General features: G+C 34.3%; 1 protein-coding gene across 1 annotated transcript in view; it reads right to left on the bottom strand.

The window, feature by feature from the left end:
* LOC139481639 (uncharacterized abhydrolase domain-containing protein DDB_G0269086-like) overlaps positions 1-23,418 on the bottom strand; it is a 25,816-nt gene continuing 2,398 nt past the window's right edge. Inside the window, exons 2-3 of the mRNA XM_071265077.1 lie at positions 1,322-2,986; positions 1-201 (exon numbers count right to left, since the gene is read on the bottom strand). Of these exons, the coding sequence (XP_071121178.1) occupies positions 142-201; positions 1,322-2,977 (1,716 nt within the window). The 5' untranslated portion in view covers positions 2,978-2,986 and the 3' untranslated portion in view covers positions 1-141. The remainder of the gene's footprint in view (positions 202-1,321; positions 2,987-23,418) is intronic.

Raw genomic sequence — 23,418 nt, forward strand, 5'->3', positions numbered from 1 at the left:
TTTTAATTATCTGATTTAATTTATTGAAATATTGTCAAGTCAGCACTAATCAGATGAGCATGTACATATGCTGTTATGTCGCTATCTCATATCTTCTAAAAACTACCATCACATAACTCTCATAATTTATCCTCAAGACTGTCAATGGTGAGATCTCCTGGCCGTTATTGTCCACTTCTTCCTCTTGTTTCTAAACATGGTCTGCAATAAACATAAATGAGGATTATTTTATATTCTATATGATTACGATTACGATTGATCTTAATTATATGGTCAGTACGAGGAATAATTTTATACCTATTTTATACTTCTCTTAAAATTTCCGAATTCAAAATCAAACAGTATTTGTTGCCTGATGAATTCTATCATTGGTCTACAAAACAAAAATATTATCTTGATAACAATTGAAGACTCATTTGTGGTCTTCGGTTCGATATTTGAGTCTAGGTGTTTTGTACCTCCTTAAGATTTAGAACTAAAATTAATTTCGCTCGTTTAATTTTCTTTAAATTTTGACAAAGTATTCAGTTTGACCCTTAGACAAAAATATAAAAATTTCAAAAACTTTGAACCAACCGTTTAATCAGAAAAATTACACTGGTTATATAGCAGTTTGACAAAAACTTATTTTGATCATTGAGAAGCTTAATATTCCCTTAACAACACAACGTCATTAAAACGTTCTGCTGATTTTACAGAGTTATGGTACCTAACACTACAGGGAGATAACTCTGTAAAGTCAGCTAAACGTTTTAATTACGTTGTGTTGTAAAAGGAATATTAAGCTTCTCAATGATCAAAATTGTTGTTTGTCAAACTTCTATATAAGCAGTGTAATTTTTCCGACAAAACCGTTGGTTCAAAATTTTTGAAATTTTTATATTTTTGTTAAAGGATCAAAGTAAATACTTTGACAAAATTTTATGAAAATTAAACGATCCAAATTAATTTTAGTGAAAGTGTTGGGTACCACCTTAAGAGAATTATGTTGTGATTTCTTTATAGGCTTTTTAGTATCGATCTTCATGATATTGAGACTTACTGAAGTATCTAAATGAAAGGACTGGGGTAAACAAATGTCATTAGTTGCTTTAGTTTCGGAACAGATTAATGCAGGTATAATGACCGTTTTACTTGTTCGCCAAACTCATCAGAAAACACTGAAACTAAAGAACCGAAAACACTCGGGTTTCAACGATGGAGTTGCTACTTCTATTTTCATTTTCCGGATTAGCTTTTTTAAATATAAAACTAAAAAAAGCAACCAGTATATATCTATAATAATTTTCATATTCCATAATTTCGAAAATTAAGTACTAACCTTTAAGTTAATGCCTCGTTTACTATCCGCAGATGGTGGGTCAAAATGGCCTTTAGTCTCTTCAGGATATTTACTCACAACTTTATTAATTTTCCTTTCCTCGGGAGCAGCGCCACTAGCTCTAGTCTCTTCATCCAGATATTCGCTCACCAGTTTCTCAAGTTTCCTTTCCTCGGGAGCAGAGCCACTAGCTCTAGTCTCTTCATCCAGATATTCGCTCACCAGTTTATCAAGTTTCCTTTCCTCGGGAGCAGAGCCACTAGATCTAGCCTCTTCATCCAGATATTCGCTCACCAGTTTATCAAGTTTCCTTTCCTCGGGAGCAGAGCCACTAGATCTAGCCTCTTCATCAAGATATTCGCTCACCAGTTTGTTAAGTTCCCTTTCCTCAGGAGCAGCGTCACTAGTTCTAGCCTCTTCATCAAGATATTCGCTCACCAGTTTATCAAGATTCCTTTCCTCGGGAGCAGAGCCACTAGATCTAGCCTCTTCATCACGATATTCGCTCACCAGTTTGTTAAGTTTCCTTTCCTCGGGAGCAGAGCCACTAGCTCTAGTCTCTTCATCCAGATATTCGCTCAACTGTTTATCAAGTTTCCTTTCCTCGGGAGCAGAGCCACTAGATCTAGCCTCTTCATCCAGATATTCGCTCAACTGTTTATCAAGATTCCTTTCCTCGGGAGCAGAGCCACTAGATCTAGCCTCTTCATCACGATATTCGCTCACCAGTTTGTTAAGTTTCCTTTCCTCGGGAGCAGAGCCACTAGCTCTAGTCTCTTCATCCAGATATTCGCTCAACTGTTTATCAAGTTTCCTTTCCTCGGGAGCAGAGCCACTAGATCTAGCCTCTTCATCAAGATATTCGCTCACCAGTTTATCAAGTTTTCTTTCCTCAGGAGCAGAGCCACTAGCTCTAGTCTCTTCATCAAGATATTCGCTCACCAGTTTGTTAAGTTTTCTTTCCTCGGGAGCAGAGCCACTAGATCTAGCCTCTTCATCAAGATATTCGCCCACCAGTTTGTTAAGTTTCCTTTCCTCAGGAGCAGCGCCACTAGATCTAGCCTCTTCATCAAGATATTCGCTCACCAGTTTGTTAAGTTTCCTTTCCTCAGGAGCAGCGCCACTAGATCTAGCCTCTTCATCCAGATATTCGCTCAACTGTTTATCAAGTTTCCTTTCCTCTGGAGCAGAGCCACTAGCTCTAGTCTCTTCATCAAGATATTCGCTCACCAGTTTCTCAAATTTCCTTTCCTCGGGAGCAGATCCACTAGCTCTAGTTTCTTCATCAAGATATTTGCTCAACTGTTTAGTAAAGGTTCTTTCTTCGGGAGCAGATCCACTAGCTCTCCTCTCTTCATCAAGATATTCGCTCAACTGTTTATCAAGTTTCCTTTCCTCGGGAGCAGAGCCACTAGCTCTCGTCTCTTCATCCAGATATTCGCTCACCAGTTTGTTAAGTTTCCTTTCCTCGGGAGCAGAGCCACTAGCTCTAGTCTCTTCATCAATATATTCGCTGAACTGAATATGTTTTTTCTTAGCGTATTGTAGTAAGCGACGGTATTCATTGTAGATTTTTCTACTTAATTTGACATCTTTATCTCTAGCATAAACACCAGACAGTGTAAAACACACTATCAACATTCCAATAAGCTTCATGATTATGGGCTGAAATTATAAAGATAAAACAGTATTATATAAAAAACCCAATGAGGACAAGTGATATGATTGTCATAAGACAACTATCCATCAAAGTTTGTATGAAGAGGATGTAAGCAACTATACGCAATCGCACGGCCTACAATAATAAGTAAACCCCTTATGTATAGTCGGCTATAAAGGCCCATACGAGAAACTATTTAACGTTTTTGAAAACTTCAATCAAACAAATTGAAATCGCTTGGAAGTAAAATCGGATAAGGAATTATAGATCATATAACTTTGAGGGTGAGAGAGCTGGGCAACGGTTAAATTGTTCATTCTGAAATTTTTGACATCACACAAGCATCAAATTACTTAACTTATGTCGCTGTAAGTTTAACATTAAATATGTTGCTCAAAGTTTAACATTAAATATGTTGCTCAAAGTTTAACATTAAATACGTCGCTCAAAGTTTAACATTAAATCTAAAGACAAATATTCTGATTAGTATGGCGTTCATTATCACTGAACTAGTATATATTTGTTTAGGGGCCAGTTGAAGGACGCCTCCGGGTGCGGGAATTTCTTGCTACATTGAAGACCTGTTGGTGACCTTCTGCTGTTGTTTTTTTCTATGGTCGGGTTGTTGTCTCTTTGGCACATTCCCCATTTCCATTCTCAATTTTATGAATAATAAAAGTGTATTTTTCTTCTGAAATCATGATGAACAGATTTTTTTCTTCGAAGAGTTATCTTTCTTTGTAAATTCAATGTCTCTTATATGATATTCAAATATAAAGAAATTTTATAAAAAAATAAAAAAAATAACGAAATTGCATTTAAAGCTATATTGAGCTCAATACCTTCTGTATTGTCTCTAAAAAAATAAGCCTAAAATATTCTCAAAATGAAGTGAATTTTATAATCAGTCAGATGGATGCTTCAGCTATATATGAGATCTAATTTATTCGTCTACTTGTCTTTATAAAAAAGAAGATGTGGTATGATTGCCAATTAGACAACTCTCTACAAGAAACCAAAATGACACAGAATTTAACAACTCAGTTTAAATCACCGTATGGCCTTCAACAATGAGCAAAGCCCATACCGCATAGTCAGCTATGAATGGCCACGAAATGACAATGTAAAACAATTCAAACGAGAAAACTAACGGCCTAATTGAAGTACAGCGAATACATAGAGAATGTGGCAGGATCTTTTTAATTGTCTTTTGATTGATTTAAGCCATTTTAATTGATATTTTATAGGGCGTCTTTGTATATGCTGATGTTAAACCAGGTTCAATCCACCAGTTTCTACATTTGAAAATGCCTGTACCAAGTCAGGAATATGACAGTTGTTGTCCATTCGTTTGATGTGTTTTGTCATTTAATTTTGCCATTTGATTAGGGACTTTCCGTTCTGAATTTTCTTCGGAGTTCGGTATTTTTGTGACTTTACTTTTTACTTCATGTTAAAGTGAAGGTTGTTATCTGTTAAAACATTTAAATCCGCTGCATTTGTTTGCACCCGTCAAAAGTCAGTTCAGTGGTTGTCTTTTGTTGTTGTGGTTCATAAGTGTTTCATTTCTCGTTTTGTATAGATTAGACCGTCGGTTTTACTGTTTAAATGGTTTTACATTTGTCGTTTTTAGGGTCTTTATAGTTGTTCGGTATTCATTACCACAGACAACCATTGTGGGGAGTAATATCTTTAAGAAGGGTATCTAGGTCTATATAACAATATACATATCCCGTAAACATATCCCGAGGGAATGGGAGTTCCTTATTTTTTTTGAAAATGATATACAAAAGAAGAAGGTATGATTATGACACCCTTTTGGTACATTAAATTCAAATTTCAAAAAGTATCATCAATTAACTAACCTCCGACAAGCATAGTGAATGACACTATCGGAGATCGAAGCAATATTGGTTCATTTATCAAAAAAATAACAATTGTTCAAAAGGTTTGAGTAAAGTCACTATGTTTTGTAATTATAGGAGTCAAATAATAATTCTTACATTCCAACTTCTTGATCAAAGTCTTTCAACTTCAATTTTAGGTTTTGCAAACTATTGCAGAAAAAAAGTTTTTACCGAAAAAATGCAACTAGAATGAATCTGATGTTCAGTAGTTGTCGTTTGTTGATGTGGTTCATAAGTGTTACTCGTTTCTCTTTTTTTTGTATAGAACAGACCGTTGTGTTTCCTGTTCGAATGGTTTTACACTTGTGATATTTTAGGGCCCTTTATAGCTTGTTGTTCGGTGTGAGTCAAGGCTCCGTGTTGCAGACCGTACCTTGACTTATAATAGTTCTCTTTTATAAATTGTGACTTGGAAGGATAGTTGTCTCATTGACACTCATACCACATCTTCCTATATCTATACGAGATAATATATGCGAAAATAGAATGGTGCTCTACATGGGACTTTTATATCTCTAAGTAAAACTGTAGCTACTTAACTGGCATGGTAAGAACGAAGAATTCCAAAAACAACTATAGTTCTTTTTAAACACAAACTGGAAACTCTTACATTTCCTATATTATATAATAACAGTCACATTTCAATTTAAATGCAAAAAGATATTTCTTTGTATAAAATACATCACACATAACACATTACAGTTAATTTCCTAATGCATGCAGAGTAAGACTTTGGTTATCTTTCTTGCTTTGTTTGTATATTGTACAATTGTATTTTGGATGACATTCAATCAAATTTAAAAAAGATATTTTTTTTATTATCTAAATTTCAATGCTTGTGCATATGTGTTTACAAACAATGTCGTACTCTACAAACATAATGAAATAAGCTCTACTATGAGTTGTACAATATTATGTATACCGGTTATCTTTGTATTCCATTATACGGATTATTTCTGTTCTTGACAGCAATAACGCAGCTATGTATTTTGTGTGGTACGATATTGATGTACGGAGAACAACAAGTATTTTTCTTTATGTTTGGGTACGATATCAATGTGCACAAAGCGACAATCAAACTATTTCTAAACTTCGTCATCAATTTGAAAATAACCATTACGTTATGATACCGCTTATTTACTCTCATATTTACTACATCTTTTTATAAGAATGCTTTTCATTTATGAAATAAACGGAAACTTACAATGTTCTTGTTTAGTGTTACTGAAGAAATATCAAAATATGCTCATTACAATTTCCGAATGCAGGAAAATGCATTATACTAGTAGTAGAAACCAGTTACATTAGTGGAAAGGTTCCGATGCAAAAAATAGTTGGCATGCATTTTATAGCGGGACCCACGGACGCTATAATAAATTAAATATATCGATACTTTCTAGTTAAAGGGCTGCAATTTCATATATTTGATCGTTTTTAAATGTGAAATGCCACAATGTTAATTTTATCCACTTTCATAAAGCGCAAACTGCATACATGCATGTATAGTTAGCTCGTTATTCGATATTCAATATCCAACCGGCTACTAGCAGTCACATTTTCGTAGAAAATATTCGACACCATTAAAAGCATGATAGTCATAGTAAAAGGAAACAATAAAGAGAGATGTAGGAAATAATTTTATAACCCCTTCAAGTTATCGTAAATACCCATTTCCCTCAATTACAAACCTTAAGTGTATGTATGTGTTGAAGACCCAATGGTTGCCTTCGTCTGTTTCTGCCCTTAGTCGGGTTGTTATCTCTTTGACACATTCCAATAAGCGAATCCGGGGGGAGGGGTCGCTGGTTGGTCCGGGGCCCCCTTTTCGTGGGAAAAAAATTGGTTGATTATATGGTGAATCACTGAAGCATGACTAGAGCGCCCCTTTTTAGGTCAGTCAGCGGGCCCCCTTATGAAAAGTTCTGGACCGCCACTGAATTTCCCCATTTCCATTTGCCACTGAATTTTTAAAAAGAACTGTCCACAAGAGACCAAAATGACACAGAAGTAAACAACAATAGGTCACCGTACGGCCTTCAACAATGAGCAAAGCCCATACCGCATAGTCAGCTATAAAAGGCCCCGAAAGGACAATTTCCTCATTTCCACTCGCAGTTTTAAATAAATACTAAAATAAAATAAATTTTTCAGAAATGAATATTTACTGCATATTTTCATCTTCGATATCGTTTGGTTAATGCTAATGCAGATTTAAAAAAAATATTATCACTGATTATTAGAATTAATAAAACTGAATTAAAAATGTAAATTCCATAAAAGAATTTTTGAAATATCAAATAATATTTCCCAGAAAAACTTTTAAATAATTACCAGGTAAAAACTAAGCATTCGCAAATAACTATTATAGTTTAAACTGGAATTTCTTGGCAACTGACTGACGAATATCCAAAAACAATATAAACTAGAACTGTAAAAAGGGTTGTTGCCCACTACACTTGCTAAAAAAATCCGCTTTTTTTGTTTTAATTGGTTTAATATGATTTGGTCGTGTCTTCCAAGCTGACATTTCGATCTAAAATAATTTCAATATGAATCTGAATCTTCGACAAAACAAGAAATTTTTGACAATGGGCCTAATTGCTTATACTGTTTCTCTAATTCAAAATATAAATTGTCAAATATGTAACAGTTGAATTTTGAATTTGATTTTTTTTTATTTACCATTAACAAAATAGGAAACAAAATTTGTCAATTAGACATGCAACTATCCACCAAAGATCAAACGAAGTGGATGTAATCAATTATAGGCAACAGGACTGGACCTTCAACAATGAGAATGAGAGTCCGACATGAAAAATATAACATTAAATTGAAAAAAATTAACGGCCTAATTTATAAGAAAACAATTTACGAAAAAGAAATATGACAAATTTGCACGGAGAATTTTAGTGAAAAAAAACCAAAAGAAAATCACCCCTTCGAATGATAGAGTCGAGAAAATCAAACATAAAACAAAGCCGGTGACGACACTGATCAGATGTTATATTTAAATAACAATTGTAGTTTACATTTAAAAGAAATTGGTTGTTAAACTGTGTAATAAGAAGTATACACGCAAATACACGTTGTTTCATGTTTACTTTTTATCGAGATGATTGGATCAGACGCTTTGGAAACTTTTGAACTCGGATCTTCCGTTCATTTATTTATCATCCAAGCACGAACTTCTCTCAGATTTTTTTATATCTGTTTCTAAGACAACGGTGCTTGTGACCATCCACAAAAACTTGCAGTCATCCGATATCCAATACTTCAGTACTTTGATTGTTCATCTATATCCGATCTTCTCGATTAATTTAATTCACATTCAATATTTACATCGTGATACGGTCCGTTTGAATTTGCTTAAAACTTTATTTCAGAAGTTCTAATCTTTGCTGCGTATCAATCGAGCCCTTTGGGAATTTTTCAGTGACTTTCTCTGATCTAGCTGCATAAATCTATACGCGGATAAATAGCATATTTCAGAGAGGTACATGTATACAGCAATTAACACACTAAATTTAGGTTGGTTTCTCCAGAAATTAAATCGCAAAGCAACATTTTTAACTAGTTTTACACCAATAGGCTGCTGTACTCCTAATTAAGAAGCGAAATGATGATAACGTGTAATGGATGGTTTTTTTTAAATGATTTCAACTTGCTTCTTATCTTTGTTATTTACCAGAACGTTTTCCCGTGAATTTATAATTGACAGCATCCTGCTAAAATGGGACAAACATTGAAATGATATAATTTTCAGTGTTTATAGGGTATTTTGTCACTAGATTTCGCACTGCATGAACCAACGACAACCAATTAACTACAGTACTTATCCTTACTTGGGACAGACACACAAATAATGTCGCGGGGTTGAACATGTTTGTAAGCGCTCAAACCCTCCCTAATTCTGGGACAGTGATTTAACAGTGCAACGCAAGAACAAACCATAAAATCAGTTGAAAAGGCTGTATTCAAACTCATCAGATCGATACAAACAAAAACGAAGATCGGACATGGCAGGCTATTCATAATCCTCATTCCTTTCAAGAGAGAAGACGATAAGTGCAGATATGAGAGTTCTCGCAGTTACTGGCAGATAGTTCAATGCCAATAATAACTAAATCCGACTTAAAAAAATCATGCATCTTAGACTAAAATATCAGTCAGTACGCATCCAACATGCAATTTAGTATAAAGACGTCATAAACAGTCAGAGAAAACACGACCTTGTGTCAAAATATAGGTATCGACAGATTGTAGTACCTTGAAAGTACCTATATGCATGTTCAACACTATGATGATGGAAGTGTTTAACGACCTTGACTGGCTTTTCAGACCTCGCACGGTCGGCTCGGTGCCGGAAGGCGTTTACTGAGCTTTCACATATTTTGATGCGTAGGGTCAGGAACAGGTGAGGACGCCATATGTAGGTCGCCATCTTGGTTTTGGTGAGTTGTTTTTCTTTTGTTGACTATTTTGATGTTTCTTTTACTTCACAACAGCTGCTTTCAGGGCCAGATTGGCAGCCCGTTAACCTCGATGATGGAGTACTGATAGAGGAGTCTCGGACGTAGTATTAAAGGTGACAGGAGGCATTATCAGGACCAAAGCCTCGAGGCAGTGAAATGAAGATCCATCATCTAACACATAGGATACAGCCCTCGGACGTCAATCGGCATAACACTCCCCAATCTTCAATGGGTTTTGGAGTGTATGTTGACGCGGGAAATTTACGCCAACTACAACGTTTACTGTACAGCGTTGGATTGGTAAACCCTAATCGAAGATAGCGGGTAAAGGAGAGCTGGCCCAGCACATCCGTTCAGTTGTAATGACTGAGACGTGACTGGATTGGTTCAACAATAACAAATGGAAGTTTTTAACGACCTTGACTGGCTATACAGCCCTCGCACGGTCGGCTCGGTGCCCGAAGGCGATTGGTGAGCGTTTAAATAATTTTTGCCGGCATCGGTCAGGAACAGGTGGTGGTGGCCATTTTGGAGGTCGCCATCTTGGTTTTGTGAGTTCTTTTTGGTTTGTTAACTATTTTTGTTGTTATTTCTTCACAACGGCTGCTTTCAGGGCCAGTTTGGTCAGCTTGGCAGCCCGCTAACCTCGATGATGGAGTACTGGTAGATGAGTCTTGGACATAGTGCTAAAGATGACAGGAAGCGTTATCAGGACCAAAGCCGTGAGGCAGTGAAATGAAGGTCAATCATCTAACACCTAGGATACAGCCCTCGGACGTTAATCGGCATAACACTCCCCCATGATACAATGGGTTTTGGAGTGCATGTTAACGCGGGTACGCCTACTACTACGTCTACTGTACGGCGTCGGATTGGTTTCTGTCATCTAAAGTAGTAAGTCGTTGATCATCTAACTGTAAACCCTCATCGAAGGTAGCGGGTACAGGAGAGCTGGCCCAGCACGTCCGTTCAGTTGTAATGACTGAGACGTGATTGCTAATATCGATTGGAATGTCCAACAATACTATTTAGTATGGTCTTTATATACTGATAACAAAATCAATTAATGACAAAATCGATATTTATACCAATAAAAACAATATTCGAGGATTTTATTATACAGTGTTGAATTGGTAACCTTTTAGAATAAGTTATTTTAATAGGAGTCATAAGTTTACTCCGATCGTATCTAAATTTTCGAACTCCGTTAACAACATCAAAGAAAAAAATATGATGTGCTATTCCGTTTGAAATGAGTTTTCTACAAGTACAGCCAAATTTGCAAGCACAATATCTGTATTTATATAGCAAATTAACCTGACGATATCGGGATATGGGTATTTAGTCGGATCTTAACACGTACTTGTGATTTGTTTAAAACCGGTTTTAACGAAGCAATGTCGAAATGTTCAGAACTTAATTAAATCTATTTTTGGGTAAGATGGTGCAAGCATACGATTTTTATTGCGTCTTACACTTTGAGAAGCGAATAATCTTTAGCTACTTTATTTAAATATTGTGTAAAAACGTTAATTATGAGCTATGAAAGTCAAGTGGCTCAAGCATTTTACTGAGGAAGTTTTAAAAAAATGCAAAGAGATATTTTAACAATGGTTTAGATTTTATTAGTCTTTACTATCTATAGATTAACAACTTTTGGTTATATTTATAATTTAGAATCAACATTGAAGGTGGAGCGCGATTGCACAGTTAATTAATTATATTGATGTGCCATTTGTATGCAAGAGTGACATTCCGTTGTATTATGTGCCAATTCGAAAAAGTTATGCGAGTATTGTCTCCCTTTAACAGGTTCATTATTTTATAATTAAGATTAGGTTTCTGATATAAATTTGAATAGTTACAAAATGTATCAATTCAATATATTTCAGTTTTTGTTATTGGTGTATCAAAAACATTGATGTACGAATATAATTTCATAAATTTGAAACGTTTAAAATGATTACATACCAATATAAAGAACCGTTCATCATTTTTGAAAAAGACTATGATTGGAATATGTATTATTTATCTTCCCTTCATGATAGAATGATTGGGATATGAACCAAAATTCTCTACAGGTAATCACAGAGAGGGACTAGAAATCAATTTTTAATTGTAGCTTATTTAACGTTAAAACAACTTTCCACAATAAACAAATGTTATTTTGTACAAATATAAGGACCTTGTTAGCTAAAGCTACAAATTTTATTAGATATAATGAATTTTTATTACAATAAATTAATATGCTAATTTATAGAAGAATTTAGACTTGTTTTAGAGTAATTTGTGGTTACGAAATCCCTGACTTGATAATTTACTAGTATAAATAGATTACGCTCATTGAAATTCGAAATGCCACTACAGAAACGGGTATAGCGAACGAGTTGGGAAATATAAACACCGTAAGACGGTGCCAAAAGAACATCAAAAGGAAATTTTAACAACGGAAAAATCATCCCTTTTGTCGTAAATTTGTGTGCTGAGTTTCTGGTGTAAAGTAAGCGATATGTTCATTTTTTTAATGATAAAAGGTTGTTTTTTCAACTTTCATAAGTTGTGTTTTATGTTGAAATTATATAATTTCTGCAAAACCCAAAAATCACTTACTGTAAAGTGGCGTGTGAGTGTGTGTCCACAGTGAACGTAATATTATTAGTTACACAGTGTGCAATTGTCCTAATACGAGAATTTATCGGGTCAATAAAATTCATATCGGGTGAGGCGAAGCCAAACCCGATATGAATTTTATTGACCCGATAAATTCCGTATTAGGACAATTGAACACGTCTGTGTAACGAATTCATCCTGATTTTTTTATGTTACATATTATTATATTCAAATTCAATATTAGGACAATATCAATAAATATATTTTAGATACTAAATAAAAAAATGTGAAAAATAAAAAATATTATGACTACAAAGCAACTCAATTGTTTTTTTGTTTTTTTTTATTAGGTCAATGGTATAAGGGAGATAATTCCAATTGACGTAATAAATAAGGGAGATAATTCCAATTGACGTGATAAAAAATTGTACTGAAATTTATTAGGACAATATCAGCCAATCAAGTTGCGAGAAATTACTCTAAATCAGGATAAAATACAATAACTATTACATCTTAAAATATATGGGGTCTTGAATTTGCGACGTCACCACATTGAAGATAATTGGTTGGGTCAATATTCCATTCAAACTATGCTTAATATGTAAGGCTCTAAGTTAATAAAGAATACTCAGTATTGGTTGAATTGTCGTTATAAAATCATGATTTTGTTCTTAATATAATTCTGGTCAATAAGTAGGTTACGGAGCGTATATTTTCACAACTGGCTGTAAACCGCTTTTACAAATAAAACATTAAAAAGACAAATATTGTTTATTATTTTTAGGATACTGTTAAGATGAATACATTTTTCAATAAGTCATGTCACTCATTGAATAAATATCATGCAAGCTTGATCAGTATTTAACCGACACCACTCATTGACTGTTACGAGAAAGTTTAAGAACAATTGTACTTTCAAACAAATGGCGAAGTATACTAGTACGTAATTTTCGCGGTATTTCGGAATTTGATTATATCTAGTATGCATTTAGTCATGTAGAATTCATTATACCGATGTAATTTATAAAAAAAAAGGGTGATACATGTAGCTATTCTGGGCCGTAACTAGGGTTCGAATTCAGAGGAGGCAGGGGTTTGGGGGCCGCCGATTGAGGCCGATTTTTTTCTTTCAGTAAAATGGCTAAAAATTACACGTTTTCCTTCGATTTCCTTACTTTAAGAAACATCAGTATTGCTTGAACCTGGAAGCAATTTTTATGCAAAACTAGACAAGCTGAGATTGCTGATTGGGGATGAGCCAAGGCTCTGTCGTTAAGGCCGTACTTTGACCTATAAATATTAACATTAGATATATATATAAATTTTGTTTATTAAAGTGTCACATATTGATTGCCATAAAACATATACAACAATTATAATATTTACACATAAAACAATCAATATCCAGCCATAAATACTGACTTATGAGACACTAACATTATAAAACTTTATACAATTACTGATCAATAGTTAAAACAACTAAACATTACTCATTAAAATTGTTTCTTATACTTATAAAATTTTCCTATATCGTAGTTCTTATACTTGTAAAATTTTCTTATATCAAAGTTTTTAAAAACAAATTAAAAATCTGAATATATAATAACTTCTTGACTATGATTAAAATTGACGTAAACAATGTAATATAAAGCTTAAAAATTATTGCCTGTATTAAAATTTTCTACTGGTAAAAATATTTACGTTATTTAAGAACAGTTGTAAATTCTGATTAAAATAAATTTGTTATGAAAATAATTTTCTTCGAATAAAAAACTTATGTAACATTTTACACAAATAGTGTTGGATACTTGAACAGTTCATGATTTGTATAAATTTATCGTCCATATCAAGATTGCTAAAGTGATCAATATATTTGGAGCATTCGGAAAATAAATTATACCGTAAGTCACTATAAAGTTCACATTCAAGAAGGAAGTGTTTTTCATTTTCTACATAACCAAGGTTACAAAACACACAGAGTCTTTCTTCTATCGGAATAGGCGGCCTGGAGTACCTGCCGATCTCGTAGGCAAGGGGTAGTGCACCGGACCGAAACAGAGCCATAGTTCGTCTTTCCGGCCTGGCCATATTTAGGCAAACATACGGTTCAGTTTTTACATTGTTTTTAAACAGTCTATATGTGCGTAATTTATTACCATTTTGTATATTGCGCCTATCATTGAAAAGTTCTCTGTGCCACTCTGTATTGTCGAGTTCTACCAATTTTTCAATAACAGTTTTCATAACAGTTTTTATGGAATAAGACAAGTCATACACAATATCTCTAATGTTTAAACTATTTACAATTTTGTCAACTTCAAAAGCCCAGCCCTTTTTCTTCCTAGATGTCCATTTCAATATTTTATATGATGTTCTATTTTGTTCGGTGCGAAGAAGTCTACACAATAGCCTACAGTAATGTATTCGTTGTTTTGTGTGACAAGATGTCCATCCCATATCACCGCGAGTAGCTACATTCGAGGTCAGTTTTCCAACGGAGAGAAAATATTTGCAGGCTCTGTTTTGTACAGCTGAAATAGCACTAAACGATTTAGTGCCCCAAATGCCACTACCGTATAGTAATATCGGTTCCACCGTAGCTGTATAAAGTTTAGTGTACACCTTATGAGTCATTCCTCCTGCTAATACCACTTTTGTCATTAAACTTCCTAGAGCACGACTGGCTGCTTTAGCTAATTCTTTTGAGTTTTTCGTAAATGTAAGATGTTCATCCATCCAGACACCAAGATATTTATATGAGTCACAATAATCGATATTATTCTCCATACATTTAAAGTTAAATTCAGAACGATCGAAAGACTGCGGTCGAAAATGAACGACTTTAGTTTTATTCACATTTATGGACAGTTTCCATGTTGTACACCAGTCAGACACAATATCAAGCATGCGTTGAAGACTACTTTCATCGGGTGCAATTAAAGCTATGTCGTCAGCATAAAGCAGTATACTGAGACAAAAGTCATCAAGCTGTAATCCACACTCAAGGGAATTGATACGTTGTGAGAGGTCATTGATATACACAGAAAACAATGTCGGTGATATGATACAGCCCTGTTTCACTCCGGTCTCTACGTTGAACCACGGGGTATGGTCATTGTTAACACGAATAGTACATTTGACTTCTTTATATAAAGACTCAATTGCTGCTAAAAAATTTCCACGCACACCAATTTTCTGAAGTTTATACCATAATAAGTTATGTTGTACGGTGTCGAAAGCTTTGCGCATGTCTACAAAACACACATATGTCGATTTTCTAGAAATTTTACGATCGTATAAGACGGAATATAGAGAATGGATATGTTCTTCACAGCTTCGACCTTTCCTGAACCCATTTTGTTCGTCGCATAAAACGTTGTTTTTCTCAAGCCAGGTACTTAGACGGTGATTGAGAATATTGCAATAAATTTTGCAAGGCACTGAAATTAAAGTTATCCCCCTGTAATTCAATGGTTGTCTGTCATCATCTGTTCCTTGTTTAAGAATAGGGTTTATGATTCCACTAGTCCACTGAGTTGGAACTCTCCCAATGTTGAAACACCCACTTATAATTTGGAATAATAGATTTACTGCGGTGTCATTTTTCAAAACTTCAGCTGGAATATCGTCTATTCCAGCTGCCTTGCGCAACTTTGCACGTAATACTGCCTGTAAAACTTCCTCCCTGGAGATAGGTTCGTTTAACGGCGAAACATCGACTTCAGTATTAAATGTTGATTCATCAAGGTCCGAGTCACTGTTACCATTTTGATGGAATAAAGTCTGAAAATCGTTTTTCCATTTGTTAAGTACAACATTTTTATCCGTTGCCTCGTTTCCATCCTCGTCCACTATAGCTAATGGTATACAACGTTTACGGTTACTAGCGATGCCTAAATTTCCTATTGACTTCCAAAAGTCACGCTGATTAGTCTCATCGAGTTTGTCTTCAAGTTTCTGTCGCTCTTGACTCTGAAATTGTCTTTTAAATTTTCTGTTTAAGCGATCAAAAGTTTTTCTTTCTACACAATATTCTTCCTTCAGTTTACGCTTTGTACAGTTCGGACCGGTGAAACGTAACCATTTCTTCTCGGATTTGCATACGGTCTTCCATTGGGCTGAAAGATTTTCATTCCAATACGGTTTATAACACATTTTCTTACGTTTATCACGACCAGCAGCATTGTTATAAGTTGGTAATTTATTATTGATTTCACATTTAACTAAATCCTGAAACTCATCGTATGCATTTTGCACGTCATTTGATATTTCTATATAATTTTCAATTTTCTCAATTGTTTCAATTAATTTCACCTGAATTTCCTGATTCAATAAGAAATCACTAGGAACCGCTCCAAAATTATATTTTATACGTGTATTACTGATCGGTGCATGCTGTGAATTCGGTTTTAAATCGACAGATAATTTAAAATCACAATAAAGCAATGAGTGATCCGGTAAACTATCAGGAATATATGTAATATCATAAGAAATTTCCGACAACGATACTATTTTGAAATCACTGATAAATTCCATATCCTCGTAGGGAACACATATGTAATCTACTACTGATTTACCGTTTGTTGATATACATGTAAATTCGTTATCATTATATCGTCCATTTAACATTCCAAAATTGACATCACTTAAAAAATTCACGAAAACATCACCATGGTGGTTTTCTACATGATCTATAACATTTCGTGGTTTCACTAAATCGACGCCTTCTATAAAATCAGAATTAGCACCTACACGTGCGTTCATGTCACCGCATATAAATAGTTTTCCTTTATGTTGGTATGAATAAATTTGGTTTAAAAGAGTTTGGAAATAAACGTCGGCATCCACTGGCCTACATGTGTCAGCAGGGGGTAAATAACATGCCACTACGTAGAAGCATTTTTTGGAAAACTTATCTGAAAATTCTAACCACATTATTCCTTCCGTAGTATCATCTATAATACCAATATCAAATGAATACAACAATTCTTCTTTCACGAAAGCACCAACCCCTGCTGACCCTCGCGTTGCTTTTTTGTGTCTATATTTCCGATTACTACCATAAAATCTAAAACCATCAACAGTTAAAAACTCATCTTTACGTAAAAATGTTTCACATATACATAAAATATCACAATTCGAATAGTTTAGCAATTTCTCGCGGAATATTGAGTTGTCATTCGTTTTGGTGGACCATCCCCTGCAATTCCATACACCAAGCCGCAGTATGTCCTATGTTTCTTTTGGTAACAGTCGATTTCCTACAAACTTGAAATTCTTTTCCTTGCCCATTTCTTTGAGAACGGTTCTAACGGTACTTTGAAAGTTCCTCGTTTCTGGCGACATGTCGTTCTCAATGTAGACATTAGCATAAAGTCTATTGTTTTTTAGTTTAGCTTTGCTCTTCATAATATCCCTTTTACTATCAAATGTGTCAGTTTCCACAATAATCAAGCCATGGTATTTTCCTCTACTTTCTTTTCTGGAGACACTTTTTAGCTTAACGTTACTGAGCCCTAAACAGTCTTTTAATAAACCTTGTACTTTATGTTTTGTCTGTTCTGGGTCAGTTTTTTCACGATCATCATATTCAAGGTTCTTGATAATGAATTTATTGCGCAACGAATCTTTATATGTACTGTTAGTTTTATTCTCAGATACCTGTTTTTCTAAATTTTCTATTTTGGATTTCATACCATCAAGTTCATGTTTAACTTCTGTTTTAACTTCGATTAGTTTTTCTTTCATTTTATTGTCTATCATAACAGAAATTCACTAATTCTCTTATCTAATTTTTCACTCATATTTGAAAAGTTTGAAGATAACTGTAAAATCAATGCCTCAACTCTATTTGTATTTTCAAACATGGGTGCACTCGATACGCTAGAATCACATTTTGGTTTTTTGTGCTCTGTTCCAGGTTCATTAATATAATTTGACATTTGATCTGACAGCTGACGTTTTCTTTCAGACGAAGATGCTACTGAATAGTTATAAGTACTTACAGGTACAAGTCCTGAATTCATCATTGAGTTGTTAACGAAGTGACCACTTCCGCCATTTGTACACATAGGAAAGTTCATATATTGATCCATATTTAAGTTATCTGAACAAATATCCAACCAAGCACACTAATAATCACGTATTATCGAAGATTAAAGTCTTTTGCAACTACTGACTATAATCTATATCGTAAAAAATCTTTTAAATCCAACAAAAACTAAGTTTTTTTTTCGACCTGACAAATTTCTTGTTTACACTTTAGTCACGTGATTTAAATTTGATACAATATGACCGCGGATTTTTTTCTCAATATGGCTAAAAGTGACCTGTTTTCCTTTAATTTCCTTACTTAAAGAAACATCAGTGAAGCCCCTCATGGGGGGGGGCCTAGTAATCACATAATCACCATTTTTTTGCCAATATAATCACATAATCATTAAATATTTGCTTATCTTTAGTAATCAAATAATCATAAACTAAAAATACAGTCCTAGGTAATCAAATAATCATGAAATATTTGGCTTAATAATCAAATAATCATTAAAAAAACGGCCAAGTAATCACATAATCAAAAACCCCATGAGGGCCCTCATCAGTATTGCTGGATCCTGGAAGCAATTTTTATGCAAACAATTATTATCTGTATTTAAAGATATGTTTGTTAGAAATCAAACTGGTAAAAAAACATATAAAGCAAGATCATAGAACGCAAGATATTTTTTTAATCGAGGACCTTGAATTTCAATATTGTTGAAAGCCGAACAGACAACCACAACCAGGGACTTTTTATACTAGGATATACTTAGTATAGAAAGTCCCTGCTACAACGAATGGGATTGTTTAACTACTAAGGCATTGACCATAATTTTCCCGAACGATTGGGAGACGTTAAAAAAATGACCCAACAGCGATCAACAGCTGATTCAGCCGTTAACGAATTTCCGATATCATAAAAGATTCACAATACAAATTTATTCAAAATTGACGAAAGCAAAGATTCATACGTGTTCTCGTATGAATACTGAATAACAGACGGACGGCCACACGAAAAAAAACTAAAAAAAACACTGAAACGGTTCACTTTCGATGAAAAATCCGGAAAATTACAGATATATCACGTATCATTATAACACTGTTAAAACTGTAAACTTGTGTTGTTTATAATATAAATTCAAGTTCTTCGTGTACATGTACATATGATATTGTCAACATTTCATTTTATTACTTAAAAATAAATTTTGGTGTAGAAAATTTAGGGGCCTCCCCTGCCTCATAGGTAGTTACGGCCCTGCTATTATGCTTTCAGTGATACAATAGACCAACTTCCGAAGCAAGGTTGTCGGCTCTCCGGACATTCCCGAAGTCCTGATTTGATAATATACTTGTATGTTATGTACGTAAAAACGTACAAAATGCATTTTTTTTTTAAATTTTTGTCTACAGCACCGTTTGAAACTGATACGTTGTTGGTGTTAATTTCCGTTTTTATGATATTCCCGATTTGTTTTTGCTGTTTATATTATTGGTATAAAAAGCTAACTTTAACCAGATTTGTTTTTGCTGTTTATATTATTGGTATAAAAAGCTAACTTTAACCAGATTTGTTTTTTCTGATATTATTGGTATAAAAAAGCTAACTTTAACCAGATTTGTTTTTTTCTGTGTATATTATTGGTATAAAAAAGCTAACTTTGACCAGATTTGTTTTTTCTGTTTATATTATTGTTATAAAAAGCTAACTTTAACCAGATTTGTTTCCTTCTGTTTATAGTATTGGTATACAAGCTAAACTAAATAGATTTGTTTTTTGCTGTTGATATTATTAGTACAAAAAGCAAAGATGAACCAGAAAAACGATTTTACAGTCACTAGCCGCCAACACGATTTGTTTCTCTCTCCTTGTGATACCTTTTAGAGACTAATAATTTCTACTAAACAATGACCGACCAATATCAATTTCATATCATTAAATAATTATCTCTGCATGATAAATACTCCGGTTTGCATAAATTTCCAGTATATTCAGATGTAGTTCAATGACACATGATCTAAATGCATGCGATAATTCATAAAATTACGAAATACTGCACATATTTAAAGTTGTAAGTAACTGTTCTGAAGCTTTCTATTGTTGCCTTGTGCCATAACCTTATGCAATATTTATTTAGTTTAAACCAATAAGAAAATAGTAGTACACAACGTATTAGTCCGTTCTCTAATCCTGTCTTGTAATAATATCTTCTTTTAAATGTTTTAAATTCTTTCTTAATTAAGAAAAAAAATACGTATAATTCGCCTACACTTGGTCAAAAAGTTAAAAACTGTATACAGTATTTCATGTTACACTATCTATCTATTTTTAACCAGGGTTTCGAGTTTATGTTGAAGTTGAGTGCATTTATATTAAAAGTGTCCAAATGATTTTTCGAGTTAAACTTTCTGTTTCTTCTTCCTTCTTTATCATGATGAGGTTTTTCTTTATCATGATGAAGTTTATCTATATTATGATGAGTTTTTTTTCTATATTATGATGAGGTTTTTCATTAGAATGAAATTCAAAACAGCGTGGCTGTGGCTATTGATTGACACATTAAATTCATCCATTGGCTGGGACAATTTAGGTGAACGTTTGTATGTAACGACCACTGCTCACTCTGTACTTTTTAAAGACACCTAAACTATTAGGTCAACAAAGGTTCTCAACACCTTAATAAAGTAATTCGAAAAAGTAATCAGAAATAACACGATGTTTTGATTTATACCAATTATATAAATCAAAACATAAAGGTTATTCCTGATTATTTTTTCGAATTATTTTATAATTAAAGGCGTTAAGAAACCTTTGGTGACCCCACAGTTTAAATGTCTATCGTAGGTACGTCATGAACAGTGGTCGTTACAGACAAACGTTCACGTAAATTGTCCCAGTCAATGGATGAATTTAATGTGTCAATCAATGGCCACAACCACACTGTTTTGAATTTCATTCTATTATGATGAGGTTTTTCTTTATCATGATGAGATTTTTCTATATTCAGATGAGGTTTTTCTATATTATGATGAAGTTTTTCTCTATTATGATGAGGTTTTTCTCTATTATGATAAGGTTTTCTATTATGATGCGATTAATAGACTAACAGTTCTCATGTCGTTGCACAGCCTGTCTAGTCACAACTATCTCACCATTGAGCAAGTCATTGTGACTTGGAAGGAGAGTTGTCTCATTGGCACTCCAGGCGCGGATCCAGCCATTTTAAAAAGGGGGGGGGGGTCCCAACCCAGAGTAAAGGGGGGGTTCCAACTATATGCTCCCATTCAAATGCATTGATCGGCCAAAAAAAGGGGGGGTTCCAACCCCCGGACCCCCCCCCCCCCCCCCCCCAGGATCCGCCACTGCACTCATACCACATCTTCTTATTTATTTCTTTATACATAATCTCAACGAAGGACCGAAATTATTGCGAGCGGATTAAGAGAATGTAGGTGAGGGAACAACCATTTAACTTCAAGGCAGATTATGATTTTTTTTGCATAGGCGGACACAGGTTGGGAGGAGGAGGGCTGACTTGGCTGTGTTTATTTTCCACCAGAATTTTCTAAATATCCACCAGATGATGCGTTTATTGAGGTGGAATAAGAATAATGGTCATATTTCAATCAATGCTGAAAAAGGTGTATTACGAAACATTGCTAGCGCTAGAATATCAAAACAGTAAAATAACACCTACAATTTTGTACATATACCATTTGAATCATATTCGTTGTTCACTACTGTTAAATATTTCATTGCATTTAACAGGTTATGAACAAACCCCCTGTATGGTGATTATACCTGTATAGAGGGATAATCCTTCTTTAGAGGATAAAATTATTCTTCAATAGAGGGGTATTTTTGTTTACACTAGATTTAAAGCAAATCAGGGCAGAATGGCATTTTCTAGTTATATTGGCTATAATCTCTAGCATTATATGCATCAACATATGCACTTTACTAAAAACTGGTGTGACCAGTTTTCTGCTAAAGTGACAAAACTTGCAATCTATTAGGCAGCAACCATTTGATTTTCTGGGGGGGGGGGGGGGGGGGGGGCTATGGGGTTTTTTTCTGGACAAATTATTTTTTTCGCCTGCGGCGAAAAACAATCTATTTTTTTTCACGACAAGTCGACAACAATTTTTTTCTTTCAATTTTAGCATTGTATATATAGTGGCAGCTGAGGGTGAAACAAACAATTTTTTTTTTCTCAGAATCAAAAACAAATTATTTTTTTCTCCAAAAACTGGAAACAAACTTTTTTTTCCAAAAAAAAACCATAGCCCCCCCCCCCCCCCCCCCCAGAAAATCAAATGGTTGCTGCCTTATATACCTATCTGAACACCTGATCAACAACAAAAGGAATAGTTGACCTTTAAATTTCATGTTAAATCTAACAATAGAAATTTTGTTCAGTGAGGCATAAGTGAGTGGAATTTACCTGATTATCACAGCTTTCAATCATGGTGAACAATAGATTGTATATTTAGTCAGATAAGCAGCAAACTGGGCATGTCCATTTTAAATTAAGTACATCAATTGGTGCATCAACTGTTGCAGGTTACTGCCATAATAAGTAGAAAATGCCATTCTGCCCTATTTTGATTTAAATCCAGTCTAATCAAAAATACTCCTCTATAGAGGGATAATTTTATCTCTTTATAGAAGGATAATCCCTCTTTATAGGTATAACAGTGGCGGATCCAGGAGGGGGGGGTTTCCGGGGGTGCGCACCCCCCCTTTATTTTTGCCGATCAATGCATTTGTATCGGGACATATGTTTTGCACCCCCCCTTTGCCCTGGGTTAGCATCCCCCTTTCGAAAATTCCTGCATCCGCCCCTGGGTATAATCACCATATAGAGGGTTTGTTCCCAACCTGTTTAAAATAGAAAATGGGGATTTTGGAGTTAATTAAGCTGATAATTGTGTCAAAGGATTTTGGAGTTAATTAAGCTGATAATTGTGTCAAAAACAGACTATATTAAAGGAGATGATCGTTTAAATTGTACACCTAGAATGCTCACTTGTTTGTCCATGATATGCTAGCGTGTATTAAGGTTTATGACCCCTTCTGTAGCCAGTTAAGTACGAACTTTTCAAACTGCAATAGTATCAAAACAACACATATAATGAATACTAGAGATAGGCCATTTTTGTACATATACAATAGGGAAACTTCGTGCAAAGCATAATTAGTTACTTTTCCTGTTGCATTCAATAGGAAAAGGGGACTTTGACTGTCTGTGACAAATAAACCAAGATTTTTATAGATAATCCAGAGCCTTTAATACAGAGGTTTCGGTTATAAAATTTCAAAAAATGATTACTCACTTGCTTTTTTATGATGTGTTAGTGTTTTTATTTACAAAATGTTGTAAACGACCTTTAAAAAAACCTCGTACTGAGTCA

Source organism: Mytilus edulis, chromosome 7 (assembly GCF_963676685.1).
Source record: "Mytilus edulis chromosome 7, xbMytEdul2.2, whole genome shotgun sequence".
In the NCBI taxonomy this organism is placed as follows: domain Eukaryota; kingdom Metazoa; phylum Mollusca; class Bivalvia; order Mytilida; family Mytilidae; genus Mytilus; species Mytilus edulis.